General features: G+C 34.4%; 1 protein-coding gene across 4 annotated transcripts in view; it reads right to left on the bottom strand.

Annotated features, from left to right (window-relative positions):
- The window catches only part of ADGRV1 (adhesion G protein-coupled receptor V1), a 317136-nt gene that overhangs the window by 89464 nt on the left and 209978 nt on the right, over positions 1 to 17694 (bottom strand). For all 4 annotated transcript variants that reach the window (XM_054688237.1, XM_037529850.1, XM_054688238.1 and 1 more), the window contains 5 exons: positions 16002 to 16186; positions 12920 to 13169; positions 11795 to 11934; positions 10036 to 10196; positions 3095 to 3195 (listed from right to left, as the gene is read on the bottom strand). In XM_054688237.1, the coding sequence (XP_054544212.1) occupies positions 3095 to 3195; positions 10036 to 10196; positions 11795 to 11934; positions 12920 to 13169; positions 16002 to 16186 (837 nt within the window). The remainder of the gene's footprint in view (positions 1 to 3094; positions 3196 to 10035; positions 10197 to 11794; positions 11935 to 12919; positions 13170 to 16001; positions 16187 to 17694) is intronic.

Raw genomic sequence — 17694 nt, 5'->3', positions numbered from 1 at the left:
TGTGATTCTAAGATAAAAATTCCAAAGTTATAATTAGATGTTTTCCGAGAAATATCACCCGTGCCATAAAATCTGTTTGCTGGTTTTTACTTCTTAATTGAAGTGAATGGTCTCATGATTTCTCCCCATTTAATCATATTCTTTTGCACAAATAAGAAATATTAATTTGGCACTCAAGAAAAATACATACTTTTTTTGGATAAACAATACTGAAAATATAGATCATACATCAAAACATCTGTGATATTTCAATAAACACATTTTTAAACAGAAAACACAATTCTTAAGGTTTATTCTAGCAATAATAATGATGATGGAAATAATCTTGTGATCCCAAATTTAACTATAAATGATAAGTGATAGAAAGATATGTACCAAGATGGAGATTACAAGCTTTTCTATGTATCTTACAGATCTATTTAATTCAATTCTGAACAAAGAGGATGAAAAAAATTAGTGACAAACATGCTTTTGCAATGTTACAGAAGGATACTGTCTAGCCCAGTCAGAGATACTGTGAAAACATTTCTCAAGTTTTCTTTTAAACTCCATCTTTGCTAAAGAGACTGAAAATAGGTTTTGCATTAAAAAATCTTCTACTGACACCTGCTGGTAATTTATAGTCAATGATTCTCAAGATGTTTCGATGACAAACTGGAATCTTTTCAATCAGGAACAATGTTTGGATTCTTGTCTCTTCCTACATATAGATAAAATAAATTTTATAATAGCTGATAGATACAGACATATGTGTATAAATATATGTGTATATTTCTAGAAGTGGAGAAATAGAGCCAGATGAGCACATTTTCCTGACTGCTGACTGCCTCACTCACTGACTCACACCACTCCAAAGGAAGTCAGAATATCACATTTCCATTCTTCCCACACCCACAAAAGCCATTCAATTTATCCTAGGTCCGCAATAAATATTTGAAACTGACTGATCTTGGCAAACCTGTATGCAGAATATTCACAGCTTTAGACCAGAGATAGAAGTTTCACTGTCTTAGCCAAAGAACCACAGGCCAAACCCTATTTTTGAAGGTTTCTTCAGAGGGAACTTAAGCACGAAGGATGCCAGCACAACACTGATGGAGGATCCCAAATGAGAGACTCAAGGCTGGCACTAGGATACCACAATTAGCAAATTTCACTATCTGCAGATACAAATTTGATTTTAAAATTCAGAAAGGGCCCAAGTTTCTGAAGTAGCTTCATTTTATTTTTTCTAGAGCCTCAAAGAATTTTTAATTCTTTGCTGAAAGGTTTTAAGGGAGATGATTATTCTCAATTTAGTTAGTTCATGTTACAAGTGATACGTGATAGGATTTTCATGCCACACTGCCTCATCTATTCCCAAAAATACTGACAAACATGGATTTGATTAACCATTTTCTCCAAAATTAATGTTAATTATGATGTGAATCAGAAGGCAATGTCTCAGTACATAAATCCTGGTTCTTCCTTTCACATCCCCAGACATGAGCAAATTTGTCTGCTAGGGCACTGAAGAGATGTCTGTAATTCTATGGTGCTATAATTAAGACTTGTGCAAATGCTGCTGCCAAAAAATCACCAGAGTGGGTGGTGAATACAGCCAAGTAAACTCTAATTATGGAAGGCGGGTTTTCTAAGATCTTATATACAAGAAGCAAAGGCAAAGGCAAGATCAGACAACTAAGGTAGGTTACCAACGTGATATAAATAGCCTTGTCAAATTCAACACAAGCCCCCTTTTGGTGATAGCTGTTACCTCCCACAGTTCATAGGCACTTTAAAAGCATTATAGGGGATCCTATGCTTGGAATCCAGTACTTAAGATTTCCCCTGAAAATAGAATTATGAAATGTACACGTCATTTTCACTCTAGGACCAAAAACAAAAAAAAAAAGGCAACAGAATTCTAATGTCCCAGCTAATTTTCTATTTTAGCATCTCCATTAGCAATATGTTTGAAAGTTGTTTTAGAGTTCAATAAAATGCACATTCACATTCTGTAAGACAGCATACAAATTGCAAGTGTATAGCACAGCAAGTTTACTTAAACTGGAACATGAGCATGTATGTGCATAGAACCAGTGCCCAATCAAGAAAAAGGATTTTCAATACTCCAGAAGTGCCTTCACCCACTCTGAAAAGGGGAAATTTACTTTATATAATAACGTTATAAAGTTATTTCAATAATAACATTATATAGCATATTCATACCATCCAGATCTGTAATTACTGCATTAAATTAGAAGTGATTATGTTTTCCACTGTTTGCCTATACAACCAATTATGCCCATCTTGAACTCCTCAGAGTCTCAGCTCAAATACCACCTTCTCTATGAAACCTTCCTTGACATTCACAGATAAGTAAGTTCTCATCTATATTCACAGAGTAGTTTATAAATAGTTTACACCTTACACTTTTCACACTGAATTACAGTAACATATACATGTGTTATTCCAGAATGTGAATACCTTATGGACAGAAAGGCATTAGATCTCATCTTTTGATTTGCCTTCTATGGTTTAAACTATGTTATTAACTGTATGTTTCAAATTGCCTGCTAATGAATGGCAATTTTTTCACACTGCTTCTTCTGCCATACATTTTTTTAAAACAATATTTTATTACACTGTATTCTATAACATTAAATGAAGCAAAATATATTTCCCAGATGCTTTAAAGTATTCTCATTGTAATGCCCTATGTAAAAAATATAAAGAATAACTCATTCAAGCAGATTAAATAAAATATGCTAACTTAAACCTTTTCAAACTTTAAATGCATATTTAAATTTTATTTAATATATTAAGCATATGTTAGTTGACAATACGCTTCATGATCAGAAGCTATTTTCTTAAAAGCGATAATATTAAGATACTTTTCTCAATAAACAAGTTCACAAAATACACTTTTTTTGGCCTCATGCTTTCATTTCTTCTTGCCACTTTTCTCCCCCATAATTCTCAACTATGAAGCTCAACAAGCTTACTTCAACTAAGTTGAGATTAAACTTTACTTATGCACTCAGTTCAAAAATCACAAAGGAAACAATATGAACATTTCATAAAAAGTTGGAAAATGCCAGAGCTCTCCTACCTGTGTACCTAAGCTGGCTGCCATCATGTGAGTCAGAAGCTTTGCTGCAAACATGGCATACCTGGCACAGAAAATATGGGAGAGAACAGCCAGGCAAAAACCTGTAGAAACAAAAAACCCAAGTGTAGTGTTACAATCCATAAACAGACAAACAGCAGCATAGTGACAATCATCAGGACAACAAGCACAGGAAGACCTGCAGGCTCCTCTGTGGCCTGGCACAGATTAGGTTGCAATTTTAATCTACTGTATTTTGCATGACATATAAAACCTTTACACTTGATTGACATATAAAACACTTTGCATGACATATAAAACCTTTACACTAAAGGGTAACTTTAATTTTCAAATACCCACATGTTCACTTCCCTACTAAAAGAAATAACAAATTAGGCAAACCAATAATTTCATTATGTATCTAGTGTTCTATGTATTAGACATGCTTTACTGTTTATGAAAAGAATCAATTTCCAATCTAATGTTTTAGGAACAGGTGGCTTGGTTAAATAGAGTTATCTGAGGAGGTGAATAGGATTTTTCAGGCATAAAACTGAATGGTATTACCAAAACTCAGGTTCAGTAATTATCCCCTTTTATCTAATAGGAACAGTTACATAATTACAACAGTGGCAATTATGAATTTTAAAAGCAACCTATGCTACTGGATGCCAAACCAGAAATAAAATGTGTTCTTTCCTCTTGAGATGACTTTTAGCCTAAATATCTACATTTCTAAATGTGTTGAGGAAAATTTATCTTATTTTCTTAAACTACCAAATCTTGTATCTCTCAATTGGCAAAAAATTTCTTTAATGGGATGTTTTAAATGCAGAGAATGTACACACTTTCAGAATATTGTTTGCTTTTTAAAATTTAAATGTGCTGCACAAAGAACCATTTGCTTCTTCATTTAAGCTTTTTACTCTACTCTTGTCTTCAGTAGGGTTAGTTCATCTAAGAATTATTAAAGCATAACAACTGGCAAGGGTATGCTGCTCTGCGCTGAACTTTGCAGGCAATATAGTATTTAAGAATATCAATGCCTCCTTAACAAGGAGACACAGCATTTATTAACCTTTTGTTTTCTCATCTTCTCTAAAGCTATGGAACAAACTTAAAGTACACCCCATCTGGGGGTAAGTGGACTGGGTATCTGCAAAATTTCCACATGGGGTTTATGACTGATTTTCTGAGCAAAAGTGCTTTTCATAACTCCTTTTGGGAAAAACTTTCAGTGTGCTTAGATTTTAATAAGGTAGACAAAATTCCAAACAAAGTCAGATTTTGTATTATGGAGGCTTTCGGCTTAGAAATTTAGTCAAGAAATCCAGACTAATCCACTCATAGGAAGAATGCCCTGGGGTGTTCTGGGACAGGTGTGTAAGTTTTCTCCGGCTGCCTCCAAAAAAATCCACCCACGCAGGTTCAATGGATCCAGAAACTGCAGAGCTGTGCCTAATTTTGCACCCTTACATAGTCAATAAACTACTGAAGCTGAGCCTCTTAACTCACTACTGTGCACCTTGAATTTCCTATGATAATCAAAGTTAGGTTAAACGCAATATTCAAGTCGAGTGTGTGTGTGTGTGTGTGTGTGTGTGTGAGAGAGAGAGAGAGAAAGAGAGAGAGAGAATACATGTCTGTGGATCTGTGTGTATATATCATATACTGACTTAAAAGCAGGGCCTTGCAAGGTTCTTTTCATTATGGGCCACAAGATCACAAATGCCTGCTTTACTGTAAGTTTACTGCAGCAGATAAAAATGTGAGGTAAGGGGATTAGTGCTGGACAAAGGAAAATAACACGAGTCCACTGTTTTTTCTAATTCGAAAGAAAAGCTTATTCATAGCCTTTTCCCTCAAGTAGGTAATTCTCCATTATACTATCATTTCATATCATAAATTTAGTATAGTTCAACTTGATCAGCTCAAGGATATTTAAGTATATTAAGCTTCAATTAAAATGCAAGCATGACACCTGGTGGCAGCATTCAAAGCATTTGCCAGGGAAATGGGTTAGATTCTATTAGTCTGTAACTATAATATATGATGTTTATCTAGATTCATTTCTTATTTAGGTGAGAAGAATGGTGCTGAGAAAGCTCAAGCAGGCTGTGCCCTCAAATGGCCTTGGGGAAGATACTGAATACTGTGGATTTAAGGAAACAAACACTTCAGTTACCAAGTTTCTAAAACAATGTATGCTAAGTATTTATCTTTCATTTTCTTACCAGAAATTGAAAAATTGGGTCTCCCTGGTGGCACAAGGGGTTAAGTCGCACCACCATGAAGCAATCCACAGCCACTGAAGCACTGAGTTGGAACCCCAAACAGGGAGGTATCCATATGGCGCAGCAGACCTCTCCTGACTCACCCGCTGCTCCCCTCAGCAGTGTATTTCAGTTAGTCTGCCTGTTCTGTTCCCAACTCTGTCTCTGGTGAATCCTCTTACCCTGCCCCCCCCCGCCCCCCGCACCTCTAGCCTGTACCCTTTTTATGCATAAATAAATCTTTAAAAAAAAAGAAATTGAAAAGCTGTATTTAACATACATAATTTAAACTTACAAGTCAGATTTTTAACTGAAACAATTTTTTTATTTAAATGATCTTATAAAAATATGCAAACTACTGGGTATGAAATGTTTCAAATGTAGATTTTTTTTAGAAGTCTAACAGTTTTAAGTATTAACAAAAGGCATTAACAGATTTTTTTAAAAAAATGATTCCTCAGCACCTATGTAGGGGGAAAAAAGGCAGTTCATTGAGAAATTTTCCTTTACTTTTTTTCTATCACTGTCAGTTGGAAAAGAGCAATTAATTAGTTTGCTGACACATATGACTTTCTGTATGATTTGAAAGTAAAAAGGCAGAAAATTGTCCTTAATAAAATGGTAACAATGGTTGTCTTTGATTTAGGTTTAAAAAAAAAAAACCCTGAAGGACAGTTTGTTCTTTGCTATTATCAAACTAGACCAAAGGTCATCTTATCTACCTATGTAATATTTGAATGTTCATGTATAAGCATGTACTGATTGTATTTGAATATGCATATCCAGTAAGCCCTCTATTGTTTTGCATTTTTTAAGAATGACACATACTTTTATAAATTACAGTACTTTACCCTCCACAAGCCAAATATTAATACTTCTTCCCATAAAATTTCTTTAAAATATTTAAATTTTGTATCTCATAATCAGTGTCTGTCTTTTCTACAGATAAATCCAAGCAAAACCAAATTATCACTATTTTACTATTAAGTCAGTTATTAGCTTTTTAGCTTAGTTTTTCTCTACCTCCTTACTAGATGTAACTGTCATTTCTCTACTTTTCCCTGCTCACTACAATTGATTACCATATACTTGTAACTCCTTCCTCAGCACAATATATTTTTGTTACTACTAATAGGCTGAGGACAGGAAAACAAAATTGTACAGTCCAGGTTTTCTAGGTTGAACAAAAGTCAATACACAGCACCTCCAAGTACACAAGTGCTGTGCATTAGGGAAAAGAATTTACTCCCAAGGATGGAGGTTTCTAGGAGACCATGCTCTAGGCAGTCAGAGTTACTGGACACAAAGCCACTAGCTATATGTGGCTATATAATTTTATAATTAATTACATTTAAACAGAATCAAACATTTCTTTCCTCAGTTGTACCAGCTGTATGTTAAGGGCTGAATAATTAGAAGTGTCTGGTGGCCATCATATGAGAATGTGCAGTACATTTCCATCGCTGCAGAAAATGGCTGAGGCAGAGAGGGATGCTGTGTTAAACCCACCTGTGTGAACACAGGAAAGAGTATGTTTTGCTTCAGGAGAATTATTAAAAAAATGACTAAAATGAAAGGGACTTAAAAATATGAACCTGACTTACAAAGCCACAAGCACATCTCTCTCTGTGGCCTGTTCAGATCAACAGTATATTCATTTAACAAACAGTTATTTTAAAACTAATATATCAGGGGCTATGACAGGTAATGGAGACACAATGTTCAAAAAGCTGCTCCCTCCTCTCCTGTTGCCTGAATCTATGTTTTTTATCTGTATCTTCTCCCAGATAGAGACTGCTTTATGAAAGTCATATAACACTATTCTGGTCAAAGAGATATGCCGGAAAACACTCGGGGTAATTTTCAGGAAAAGTTTTCTTTGCTCTCCAAACAAGATCCAAATAAGTGCCTTTCTCTTGGCAAGCCTAGACATTGTTGTGCTCTGCTAAGAGCTACTGAAGCCAGTGCAAGACCATGTAGGGGCAAGGCCATGAAAATAAAATCTTTGAGGAGAGCAAAACAGAAAAGTGAGAAGTCTGGGCCCCTGATGACACCACTGAGGTGCTGAATTTATCAACCTCAGCACTAAGCCTGCTTACTTAAGGTATCTGTACTGCTTTCTATTATTTGCAGTCAAGCACATCCTAAATAATACACCTACATGTACATACAGAGAAATCCACCATCTTCATGCCATGTCACCATTAAAACTACGCCCTATGACTTCTTTATCTCATGAAGTTCTCCCTTCAAACTGCATTTTCAAAGATCTTTAAGCATTTTTGCTATTCTTCTAATAAATAATCCCCTATCTGATAAAATGATACTTTTTTGACACAACCACTCTCATGAACATAATGGCTATCTTAGGGCAATGATTACAGGGAAGACAAGCTTGTTATTTTTGGAAAAATTTGACGCAAAATTTTAGATGATATATCTTATTTTCAAAAATAATTTAAAGTGAACGGGGGGGCATCTGATAAGGTTATTTTATTCTTGAAAAACTATTAGAATCTCAGCTTGTTAAATATAAAAGGCATGACTAGAAAATTCCTGTAGTTTTATATTCCTTGAATAAAAGAATAAGCATGCTTCAAAGGACTTTGGAATGTGCTGACTTATCCTGTAAGTCTTATTATTTAGCAGTGTATAGAGAACTGTTTCCTAGTAATGCAAAATTGACATTGTTTGGCATTTATATACTCAGTGATTTGTAAGATAAATAAATCCATTGGCCATTTTAGAAGAAAGCTTTAGTTTGACTAAGGTGTTGAAGGATTTCTTAACCACAAGAAAACAAAACGAACAAGTGAAACAAATGTGAGGTCTGTGATCTATTGCTAATCTCAGCTCTAAACGTAGGAGACTCGCCAAAAATCCATATTACATGATCTAGGTCACACATTGGTATGAAAACTAAAATGGACTGAGGACATTCTACAGGGTCCTATTAAGAACACAACAGAGTTATAGTAAGCAGAGTAGGTTTCTTTGACATTTTCCTCCAAATAATAATTTGTACTCCAATAATGCCTAGATACCTTAATAATTATATTATGAAACTGTGGCATCATCTCCTAACCTTATTTTAAGCTGTATTTCTCCCAAGTAACCTTGAGGTGATTTCTCTAAGTTACATTAATGTTTTACTGGTCTTCTCTTTTTAACTTCAAGGGGTAACCTTAGCTTAATTTCTTGTAAACCTGTTTAAAAACCTGTTTGCAAACAGGTTTACAATGTTTAGTCATAGGTATATACACTCATCTTTCATCTTTCTAAGCTAAAGATCACTAAACGTTTTGTTCTCTATACCCATTTCACACGATGATCATTAAGCAGTTCTCCGCTAGTACAGTAACCATAGTCGTTGCTACTCCTTTGTCATCAATACTTATAAAGTGTTGGGATGATTTTAAAAAAATATTTAGATTTTATTTCAATGTTGTACCCTTTATGCCTTTATATTTATTTCATCATTCTCTGGAACTTCTGAAAGTGTATAAGTATTAAAGTAAAATAGGTTATCTTCAATAGATTTTGGAATTTTGTGAAATTGGAAAAATCTACTAAGCAAGAAATGTCATCCTTCATAAAAGATATTAGAAATAAGAAATTATTAACTTTTGTTATTGAATCTTAGATTCATAATGAAAGTTCAGTAAAGAAAATGTACATGAAAATGTATATTTTTTCTATAAAATGAAGTTGTGGTGGGTTTTAATGAGGATAAAGACCAATAATTAATTACTTGCTTTTATTTCTATAAAAACTTCTTAATAAACATTATTAGGGAACTGCAGACCAAATACAAAAAGCATGAATCAATAATACATTCACAGACAAAACATTAAAGCAAAATATTACGAATATCTGAGTTAGTGTATCTACCACCATAGATCAATATAATGTACAATCATATTATGGCTAGGAAAACTGAGGTTAGAAGAACTAAGTGGCCTGCTCCAGGTCTCACAACTACCCAATGGCAGAACCAGGATTTGAACCAAGCCCATCTGGCTTCAGAGTTACCTTCTGCAACCTCAGTATAGCATTTTGTTCACAAAAGCGGTTAAGAGGTTATCATAGATAGCTCAGGACAAGAGTAGGTGGGAGCAGAGCATAGATAGGTATTTTAAGGAATTCTCAGACCCCAATTATATGATCAATAGAGGATATTCAGAGTTACAATTTTTTAAGATAGAACTCAAACATATTTAGAACTCTTAGGGTGTCGAATACACACCAGGTAGCAGGATTTAATAAAAATGTAATTTTCTTTCACAAAAATAAAAAATGTTTTGGACATATAATTTCACACAATCCTGATATTCTATTACAAAAGTTGACCTATAAATCACAATGCAATGAAATACATTCTTTCTTACAACTTAGCTGCTACCCCACAATCTATTTTACTTCTTATGATATGGAACTATGTCTTGTTCTTTACTGGATATATCCTCAGTAAAAGTTGGCCCTCCATAAATATCCATAGGATGAATTAGTAAATAAGACAATGGGAAAGTTTATTTTCTCCTTAAGTTGTTGTTTTACAGTTACATCTGCATCTTGCATATATAAAAGGACGTGAGAAAACATATTTGTTCTCATCAAAATTAGACTATAAAATTAGACTTTAAAATTAGACTCAAAAAAACTGCAACTGACCTGAGATACATATGAATCCAGAAGAGAAAAAGGCTTCATTATATGAAGACAAGTTATCAGTCTGGGCATAGACAGCATACACAGACATGTATGAACAGGCACATTCCACGTAATCTGAAGTGTCCTCAACCACTTTGCAAAATGGACTGTCAGATAACCAACTAGGACAAAAACATAATCATCACTAATCTTCTTTCATCAATACTTAAGCTGTTGGGATGGCTTTAAAAAATAATAAGCTATTGAACTTAAGCATTGTTTACTCAAGATTTGAGCAGATCACATTCTCATGAAGAAACACTGCAGGGAACATTTTGTCCAGGACATGACATAACAGATCCCACAAAACACCTCAAGAAATAGCCTAAATACCAACCAAATCTGCAAAGGCACTTCCAGTCCTGTAGAGGCTGGTCCTCAATAGAGGAGCGCCAGTCCCTATATAAGCCGAAGCAACCATGTCAAGGTTTCCAACAGAAATCACTCTTCTAGTCAAAAATCCCAAAAGATCAATGTAGCCTTGATATTTTAGAGTTCCCTTTCTTCAATGTTTACAATTCCTTATATTTTCAAACATGAATTATTCTATATTTACACTATTAGTCTATATTTAGAATTATTTTATATTTATTCTTATATGTAGAATTATTATATATATAGAAATTAAATATTTTAGAGTTAGCAAAAATTATACTAGATTTTTCTATGATTCCCTCCTTGGTTTTTTGTGAATATTGGATCCAGTTATATATACAGAGCTGTATACCAGGGTTCTTCAATGGTTTCTTTAGCAACCACTGGTAAATGGTTAGCACAAAAACAGCAAAGGTAGCATCTTATGGCCAGCCTCCTACAGATCCCCCAGGAATCCTGGTTGAACTTTCTCCGTTTGAGTACTTCTTGATTCCTCTACTTTGCTAGGGACATAGAACTGAATTCCAACTGCTGATTCAAGTTGAAACATTCATTATTTCATACATTGAGGATTTCAGAGTATCTACCTATTGGATTAGGATCTGAAACCAAGTATTAGAAACTTCAATTGAAATTTTTTTTTTCCACAAAGAAGAAAGAATAATCAGAACCTTGGTGTTTGGAGTACAGTTTTCCAACTAAGCTATTGATCCTACTTAAATTTTAGTTTGTGCTGCTGAAAGTCAGCACTGAATACAATCACTGACTGACTTGGACCCTCTCAGTCAACACTACCTGACACTATAGTATTGGTCGAGCTCTGAGAGAACTACTCAGAGACTTCAGATCATAGGTCAAAGAGAATCAAAAAAGAATCACTGTTGTCTTCCCATTCCTGTGCATGGCTTTAATCCCAAAATGTACTCCAAACTATATGTGAACTAGAACTACAAATCCCTGCTAATCACTCTAAATACATAGCATCAGCTTTAGAACCATAAGCACAGATGAAAGATGTAAAATCAGTTCCTTTCCTGCCAGTAAATTAACCAATAATAGTAATGTTATCAGAATAAAGCAGAGTTCAGGCTAGGAATCCTGAAAGAATAATAATAAAGTAGTAACTAATGTGTTAAGCACACAGGTAAATAGTTGTGCTACATCTGTCACCTGAACAATGATAAGCCATTCCCTATGCTGCTTTGTCTTACTTATCGTAAAGGTTATTGTCCAATCTCAAGTCTCATCTGAGGCCATCAACTATGCTCATTACAGAAAACTGGACTCAATGGTGCTGGAATGAGAAAGGACTAAATCCTCCTTTGAAAGAATTATTAATAAGTACCTTGCAGCAGCTTGATTCCAAAGGAGACACAGAGATGTCTGGGGAACAATTCTAGGCTCAGCAGCATAAATCCTATAGAGAACCTCATTGTTGTCCATCAGGGGTTGTGAACTCTGACCCTTCACACTCAAAGATAACACCTGTAATGCCATAAAGAACCAAAAGTTTAATGAAGTATTTTCAAATGAATGTCACAATTGAATTTCCCATTCTGAACTTTGCTTTATTTTTCTAGACACTTTAGTTACTTGCTTAACATCACGAGTAATAGCTTACACAGCAATACAGGGCACCTCATTCATTTTCCTCCAAATGGTCTACCTCCATGTCAATTACTGAGCAATCTTTAGCTGAAAACACTGTGACTTCAATTGTCTGATCACCATAATGGTATAAACTCAATTTAATGTTACTGCAAGTTGTATTTTCTTACTTTACACATATATATATATATATATATATATGTGCAATAAAACAAAAAAAAATCAACTCTTTTTGAGACTACCCATTTGACAAATAGTTAATATGGATGGAAACTTTTTTATAATTAGCTTAACTGTGTATTTGCAACACTACAAATCTGATCAAGTGAATGCTTTTCTGAGCGTGACTGCAAAGCAAAAATAAGATTCCAACCACATAATTCTTTATTTTTTAAATAAATTTTTATATTTCCCATACAATTGCAACCCCCTTATTTTGACCCCAATCCCTCCCCTCCCCACCTCCCCCAACCCCCATAGAGTGTCTCTGGTTCATAGTTGTTTGACTTTGATTTTCACTTTCTTATATTCATTTTCCTGGTCCCTTATTTAAGTTTTCTAGATTCCTGCTATGAGTGAGACCATCTGGTATTTTTCTTTTTCTTTCTGGCTTATTTCGCTGAACATGATCCCTTCCAGCGCCATCCATGTTGCTGCAAATTGCATGTGTTTATCTTTTTTGAATGCTGAGTAATATTCCATGGTGTATATGTAGCACATCTTCTTGATCCAGTCATCTATTTTTGGGCATTTGGGTTGTTTCCAAAGCTTAGCTATTGTAAACAGTGCTGCTATAAACATAGTGGTGCAGGTGCTCTTTGGAATTGATGTTTCCTACATAATTCTTTAAATGATAGCTTACCTTATTTTTCAGAGCAAGAAGATTATTTCCAGTTATAAACCACTGCTGGCTGCTATATTCTGTAAACTGGACTAATTCACATGTACTTTTCTCAGCCATTACTTCTGCATCTGGAACATCCAATAACCTCTCAGGAATTTGAATGTAATCACCTTCCTTTCCTTCAAACTTGTGCCCATTGATTTGTTGAGGAAGCCAGTGAAGAGCCAGTATAGACAAATATGGGCAAGTGTCAAGGATGGTTTTGCTTCTATGACAAAAAAGCAAAAGCTCTGCTAAAATGGCATGTTTCCATAAGCACATCCACTAAAATGCTATTAAACTGATATTAAACTGAGACTCTTCTTTATGTATAGCCATGATACTCCCAGCCCAGAAGCAGTAGAAAGAAATGTGCTTCTAATTTCTTTATACAAAATTGTCATTTTTTTGCACAAAACTTTCTGCATTTCCTTGCCAGATCTTTTATGTAGCCTAAAACCTGTGTTTTTTGATAGTGACTTCAGGGATATTAGATACAATCCATGCCAATAAAATGTACTTTTCTATGTTGGGCATATCATTCATTATGTTTGGAACAGGTTGAGGAAAGGATGAACCACTAAGCTGAAATCCTCTAATATTAGAAACCTTGTATATCTACAATCATGCTTCCATCAAGAATTTGTCTCACTTTCTAGCCCATCAGAGCATCGTGAACCATGTGACTGGTATGAGAAACAGTCCTGAACAGTAATCTTTATTTAATTATTATGTTTTGAACACCTCAAAGCTTAAGATTCTGTGCTCAGTGAAACTTCTTCCAAACCTCAGTGTATGTTGAAATCACTAGGAAGCTTGTTTAAAAATACAGATTTCTAGATCACACCATGGATTTGCTAAATAAGAATCCTTGGCTAGAGCATGCTTGAGAATCTGTCTGTCTTCTATATTCTTAACCAGCTCACCCAACAATCTGATATATCTCACACATAAATCTACAATGTTTGCAAACAATGAGAACACCCAAAGATGAATTCAATCTCAAGCCTGCCTAAAAAAGTTTAAAGGATATTAGAAGTTTAAGATAAAAATTATGTATTGGCAGGGTAGAGAGTTCACATCTAAGACAATGTTGATACTCAGTTAATTTTTTAGAAATGTGGAAAAAACATGCAAGAAATTATGAGAATACAAATGTATGAACTGTTTGATCTCACTGAACAACACAGAAGACAGTTCAAGAGGGGAAGAGGATGTCTCACACACACACACACACACACACACACACACTCACACACACAAAAGCCTCAATGCAACTGACTTAAAATAAAGAAATGATTAATTTCTGAAATAGCTCATGATATTAGCAAGATTTACAAATGTTAAATTGCTAATCATTGTTCTCAAACAGACCTTTAAGAACCCTGGTGAGGACTGGAGAGACAAGTCCCTCTAAAAGCAGGCAAAGAGTTTCAGATGGTTTCCTGAAGCTCTTCATTAAGAATCCTCAATCTCCATGACTCACTTTACAGGACTAAAGGAAGAGTACGTAAGGTGTATATCAAATGTAAGGTGATGCTGGTCCTGTACCTTACCCTTGAATCATATCCTGGCAATGAGCTGTGATGAAAATCTGGAGCCACTGGCCTAGAAGTGGAAGTTTTCTTTCAAAGCATGTGGTTACAATCTCTTCTGACCATAAAGCATGGTGGTGTTAATGGTGGTGACCATTGGGAGCTAGAAGTCAAGTAACCCTGGAATTGAGCCTCCAGGCCTCACCATAGACTAATTTGTGATCACTGATGAGCCGTGTAAGGTACCTAGCTTTGGTAAGAATAAAAATAGTTCTACTCTACCTTTTAATTACTTAAAATGATCTTTTGTAAGGATAAATAATATAACATTTACTAAGGATTATGTTGAACTATATGAAATTTTCAAAATATTATACTCTATCAAAAAAGGGTAATTTCATATTCAGTCTAATACAATGTCAGGACTACAGCAGAGATACAGTTAATATCCCATCATCATCATCATTATGAGATTATTTTTTGATCTCTCTGGTAATCCCTTTATATCTTATGCCTGGATTGTAACCCTTAATATCACTTTGAACTTCACATATTGTATGATCTAAGAAGTAAATTCAGAGTTCATAAAGAAATTATTTAAATGATCATGCCAGATTTTCTAAAGAGTTCATGAAGAGATGATTTAAGTTTATTATACCCAATTTTCTAAATGTAGTCTTCAAGATACCTCTGAATTTCAATTTGACTTGAACACTGATGACAGTATTCATAATAAACTTTACAGATATTTATATAAACAGCTTTAACCAGACATGTCCTGTTAAGTAATAATCATTTTTTAAATAACATGTTAGTTACTCCTAGAATTGGGGAGAAATCTCAATTTCCATTCATGTTTTATTATCAGCAATTTTTATGTTAAATCAAATAGAAATAAAGCATTTTTATATTTTTGTGCCATAATGATCCAATTAGCCCTAATGAATGTAATTTAAAATGCCATGACTTCCAAAAAATATTAAATACAGTTATAAAATTATAGTTAATAATGAACATGAGAACTACATTTTCTTTTATTCTTTTTCCTCTTGCACATTCTCTTCCATTTAACACCAGCCATGAAACAACCAGACTAAAGTTCAATAACATTCTGAGATCTATCTCCAGATGAATGAAAATAAACCTTAACTCCAGAGGGAAGCACACTTACCAGCATATCACAATGTGGCTAAAAGCTGGAATCTTTTATTATCTATTCAATCCTTTATTATCTATTCATTATATAAATAAGAATAAGCAGTCAGACTTATTTTTAAAAGACACATCAAAACAAGAGGAATACATTACTGACAGCATAAATACATATTTTTTTGATGCAGTTACTATATTTTCTTTATTAGCTTCGTTTCCCCATTAGGTACAATGCATTGACTGTATAATCCTTAATGACATCATCATCTATCCATCAACTTGCACAGCATGCTACTTTGTAAACTGTGAAGGAAAACATATAAAATGGGATTAACATACATGGTTCTTCTGCTATCATATAAAAAAATACTTACTTTTCACCAGGAGAGCCACAAGTAACATCGGTCAGTAAAGAAAAAGCAAAATTCTCAGTCACTTCAGTAAACTGAGTGAATCCCCTAGTGTCCTTGCGCTTTGGGTTAATAAGAGCACAAAGAATCTCATAAAAAAGATTTCGGTTTTCAATACTGAATGCTTGATGTTTTCCTTCAACAGTTATCTGGGGAAAAATACCAAGTATGAAAATATATATTCAAAAATGAACTGCTTAAATAATATGTATGGTACAAGTACTTTATTAAGAGTTATTAACATTAACAAAATAAGTATGAACCTATGAAAAATTTAAGAGAAATTGTTATCAATACTTTAGCTCAAATGTACCCATTTGCACTTTAAAAAGCATAATCATTGATAAGATGGCATAATCACAATATTTTCTATGTAATAAAGCTGAGTAATTTTAACTATAATTAACATCATGAATTAAAATTACTATCATTTTTCATGTACCCAAAAATTGTTATCATATGACCAACTAAGGAAATAGAAGAATTATGTGAATAAGCAAGACTATTCTTGATTATCTCTTTTTCAATGAACAGAAACCCACACATATCACTAAATTTCTAATACATGAAGTATGGAAGTCATCTTCCAACAGAAATCAGTCAGGAGCTCCTGGCTCTCTTAATTTTATCAGGATGAGCCATCACCTTAGAGGACTGTGTTATTGTTGGAGGGGGAAGGAAAGAAGAAAAAAAACCTTTATGATTTATTTTGTTTCTTTTTCAGAATGACGGGACATATCTTTATGGTCTGACTCAGCAGACTTTTATTCCACAACACATTCAGAGCCCTATTAAATCTTTAAAATCCAACAAAGTCATCACTTTCTGTGATTTCAACACTGTGCCCCACCTGCCAACACTCATGAACACTCTTTGAAACTCACACATAGCTTTATTAACAAAAATGGGACAATGTAAAATGATTTATTCTACTAGTTGACTCACTGGGAAAGTGGTTCATGTCACCCCTATCTTTTATAGCTTTGTAATCTCTACAGTGCCAAGCTGATAGCTGAACTCAATATCTAAGTTTAGGGCATCCCCGGTGGCGCAGCGGTTGAGCGCTGGGTTGCAAAGCTGCCCACAGCCTCTGCAGCACTGGTTCGATCCCCGCCTGCTCCCTGGCCACTGGAGGAGGGTCCCACATGGCACGCAGACCTCTCCTGCTGCCCGCTCCTCCCCTCAGCAGTGTACTTAGGTTCTTCTGCCTGCTCTGCTCCCCACTCTGGCTCTGGTGAATTCTCTCACCCTCCCGCGCTTCTGACTGTACCCAACGCTTGTATAAATAAATAAATAAATCTTTAAAAAAAAAAAAAGAAAGAAAAATATCTAAGTTTAGAAGAGTAGCTATCTCAAAGACAGCAAAGAAGAGTGGGGAATAACCCACAGGATTATTAAAAATACACAGATAAGTAAAAATTAACAAAGTGAAAATTACAATAGACAAGAACAGTCCACTAGATACTGAAACAATAAAACTGTATACATTAAGTAGGAAATAAAACTCTAGAAATGCTCTCAGAACTCAAAGAAGGAAAAAAAGCAGGACAAATGCAAAAGATTTCATAGCAAATAAGAGATCAGACAGGAAAAGAAAATAATTTATTGACAACTAAAGAAATATGACTGCCTAAAAATGCAGTACTTGCTTTATAAT

The sequence above is a fragment of the Talpa occidentalis genome, unplaced genomic scaffold (assembly GCF_014898055.3).
Source record: "Talpa occidentalis isolate TD23 unplaced genomic scaffold, MPIMG_talOcc4v2.1 talOcc4.6, whole genome shotgun sequence".
Taxonomy (NCBI): Eukaryota; Metazoa; Chordata; class Mammalia; order Eulipotyphla; family Talpidae; genus Talpa; species Talpa occidentalis.
This window is presented reverse-complemented; position numbering and strand designations above follow the sequence as displayed.